Source organism: Trametes versicolor, assembly GCF_000271585.1.
Source record: "Trametes versicolor FP-101664 SS1 unplaced genomic scaffold TRAVEscaffold_1, whole genome shotgun sequence".
Lineage (NCBI taxonomy): Eukaryota > Fungi > Basidiomycota > Agaricomycetes > Polyporales > Polyporaceae > Trametes > Trametes versicolor.
The window spans coordinates 3,887,369-3,889,421 of NW_007360321.1; the positions used below are offsets into that span (position 1 = coordinate 3,887,369).

Sequence of the window (2,053 nt, forward strand, 5' to 3'; positions counted from 1 at the left end):
TACCGTGTAGTATGCGTGCATTGCACTCCCTTACGAATCCGCTCTCTCCGGTACTCCCATGACAGAATATACTCAGTGCCTACCGTACACGTGTCTACCGAACGCCTCGCTCGCTCGCGCGAAGACGCCCATACAATGCAGCCACGGACAGCGACCGACGTACGTTTGTCTACGTTCATACGGTCGAGCTTCGACGATTTATTCACTCCTTCGCCTCCGAAAATTCTTCGGCAGGTTCAGGGTCTCGAGGCTCCTCTTGTTCGTGATCTGACCCGGGCGGAGTCTCCGTCAGGTCTATGATATCGTCGTCCAATGGCAGCCTCCGCCGGGGCGCGGCCTGAGTGGTCGCGGGTGGCCGACCCTGTTTGACGTCACCATTCTCAACCTCAGAATCAGAGCTGACAACTACGCGTCGCGCGTGGAGTGTTAGAAGGCGTATGCGCGTAGCCTGTGGCGTTTGTTGAGCAGAGCCGTCGGGATTCCCCGCTGAGGGCTGGGAGTCACCCTTTTGTGCGACGACGGACGTGCTACAGGGTCGCATGAATAAGAATTCTATTTCACAGGAATGCGGTCAAGACGAATCACCATGCACTCACCTTGACTCGTCCTCGTCTTCCGAGTCGGATATCTCGATCACCGGGAGCTCATTCATGTTAACATTCGCGAGCACGACGCGTCTCGCCTTCACGCGTCTGTGTCCCGACGTCAGAAGTACGTCCGAGCACAGAGAGACCAAAGGGGAGGAGGGAACATGAGTAGAGTCTCATGAGCCTCTCGAGTATGTAGACGCAGAAAGCGCAACTTGGGGGGACTGACCGCTGCCGTTCCTCTTCACTGTCAGACACGACGAACTTCTCTGAAGGCTCCGCCGCCAGTGCGCGCCGGAAACGCGCCCATCCCGGGGTAGTCTTTGTCGGGCTATCTGCGCCCGGCTTGCTTGAAGATCCCGGCAGTGTTTCCCAGCGCGGCGACTCCATGACCTTGAGTACTTCTTGACAAATACTGAACTGGACGGTGTGCTGAATGCGGGTTTTGAAGGTAGAATGGGTGGTAGTGATAGTAAGAGAACAAGAGTGAGTTGTCTACGCGTGTGGCCACTGCCTCTAGGTGCACCGTGACTGGGTCGGGGTGGCACACCGGACAAACGGCGGCGCGCGTCGAGACGCGTCGGTCTCCCCGCCAAACCAACATCGGGGCCGGCGATCAAACCGGCGTCTCACGCCTAATTGATGCGAAGAATGCAGCCACGGACAGCGACCGACGTACGTTCACGGTGGAACTTCGACGATTCATTCACTCAGGGCACGAAGTTATTCAGAGATAAGCATACGATACGATAAGTACATTGCAAATGCAGAGCAACGACGACGAGTACGGTATGATACAGGCAGGGCGTAAGTACAAGTAACAACACGGCGTGCGGCATTTCCGCACGGCTTCTATAAATCATGCATATCGTGCCGGAAAATGTCGCGCTATATCGTTCTGCGATAGTCCATCTGAAAAATCCATTCGTCCTGCCGGAAGTGCCATGTAATGCGCGGTCGTGTGCTAAATGTGCGAGGTAAAATGGTGTGATGGGATATAATGAGTCGTGGGGGTCGTGAGCGGCGTCGACGGCTGACGCGGATCCGGTCTGGCGTCTTCTATAGAATTCCGTCCAATCGTTCTTGTTGTTGTACATTGTGTGCGCGGTCAGCGCACTGTTTGTGCGCGCCCGCTCCGCCGCCCCTGTCGTCCGCTGCGGCCGATCGACGATCGGCGATCTGACAGCGACGTGCGCTCGATCACCGACAAAGGAAGGACAGGGGAGGCGAGCTGGGGCGTTGTGTATCCAAGAACGGAGGCCAGTGGTGGGTCCACATAGCAGCGGAAGCGGGCGGAACTGCAACGCGAAGCGCGTTATGAGCTCTTCTGGTAGATTTTGACGCTCTTGACCTCCCAGTCTGCAGAAAAGATGTCATGAGACACTGCGCGCGACGACGTGAATGACACGTTGGTACTCACAGGCTTCAGTGAACGAGGCGCCGTTATTAAGCACGAAGTCCGAGCA

The 2,053-nt window shown here is 56.6% G+C and overlaps 2 protein-coding genes across 2 annotated transcripts in view; both read right to left on the minus strand.

The window, feature by feature from the left end:
- Window positions 1-202: 202 nt before the first annotated feature.
- On the minus strand, window positions 203-977 carry TRAVEDRAFT_42430 (uncharacterized protein; the record flags this gene model as incomplete). The annotated part of the gene is made up of 3 exons (XM_008034043.1): window positions 203-527; window positions 597-692; window positions 817-977. 3 exons carry the CDS (start codon window positions 975-977, stop codon window positions 203-205), a joined length of 582 nt encoding a protein of 193 aa, XP_008032234.1.
- Window positions 978-1,902: 925 nt separating this feature from the next.
- TRAVEDRAFT_109943 (uncharacterized protein) overlaps window positions 1,903-2,053 on the minus strand; it is a gene marked incomplete at both ends in the record, with an annotated part of 2,050 nt that continues 1,899 nt past the window's right edge. The window contains one exon of the mRNA XM_008035043.1: window positions 1,903-1,946. Coding sequence (XP_008033234.1) covers window positions 1,903-1,946 — 44 coding nt within the window. The remainder of the gene's footprint in view (window positions 1,947-2,053) is intronic.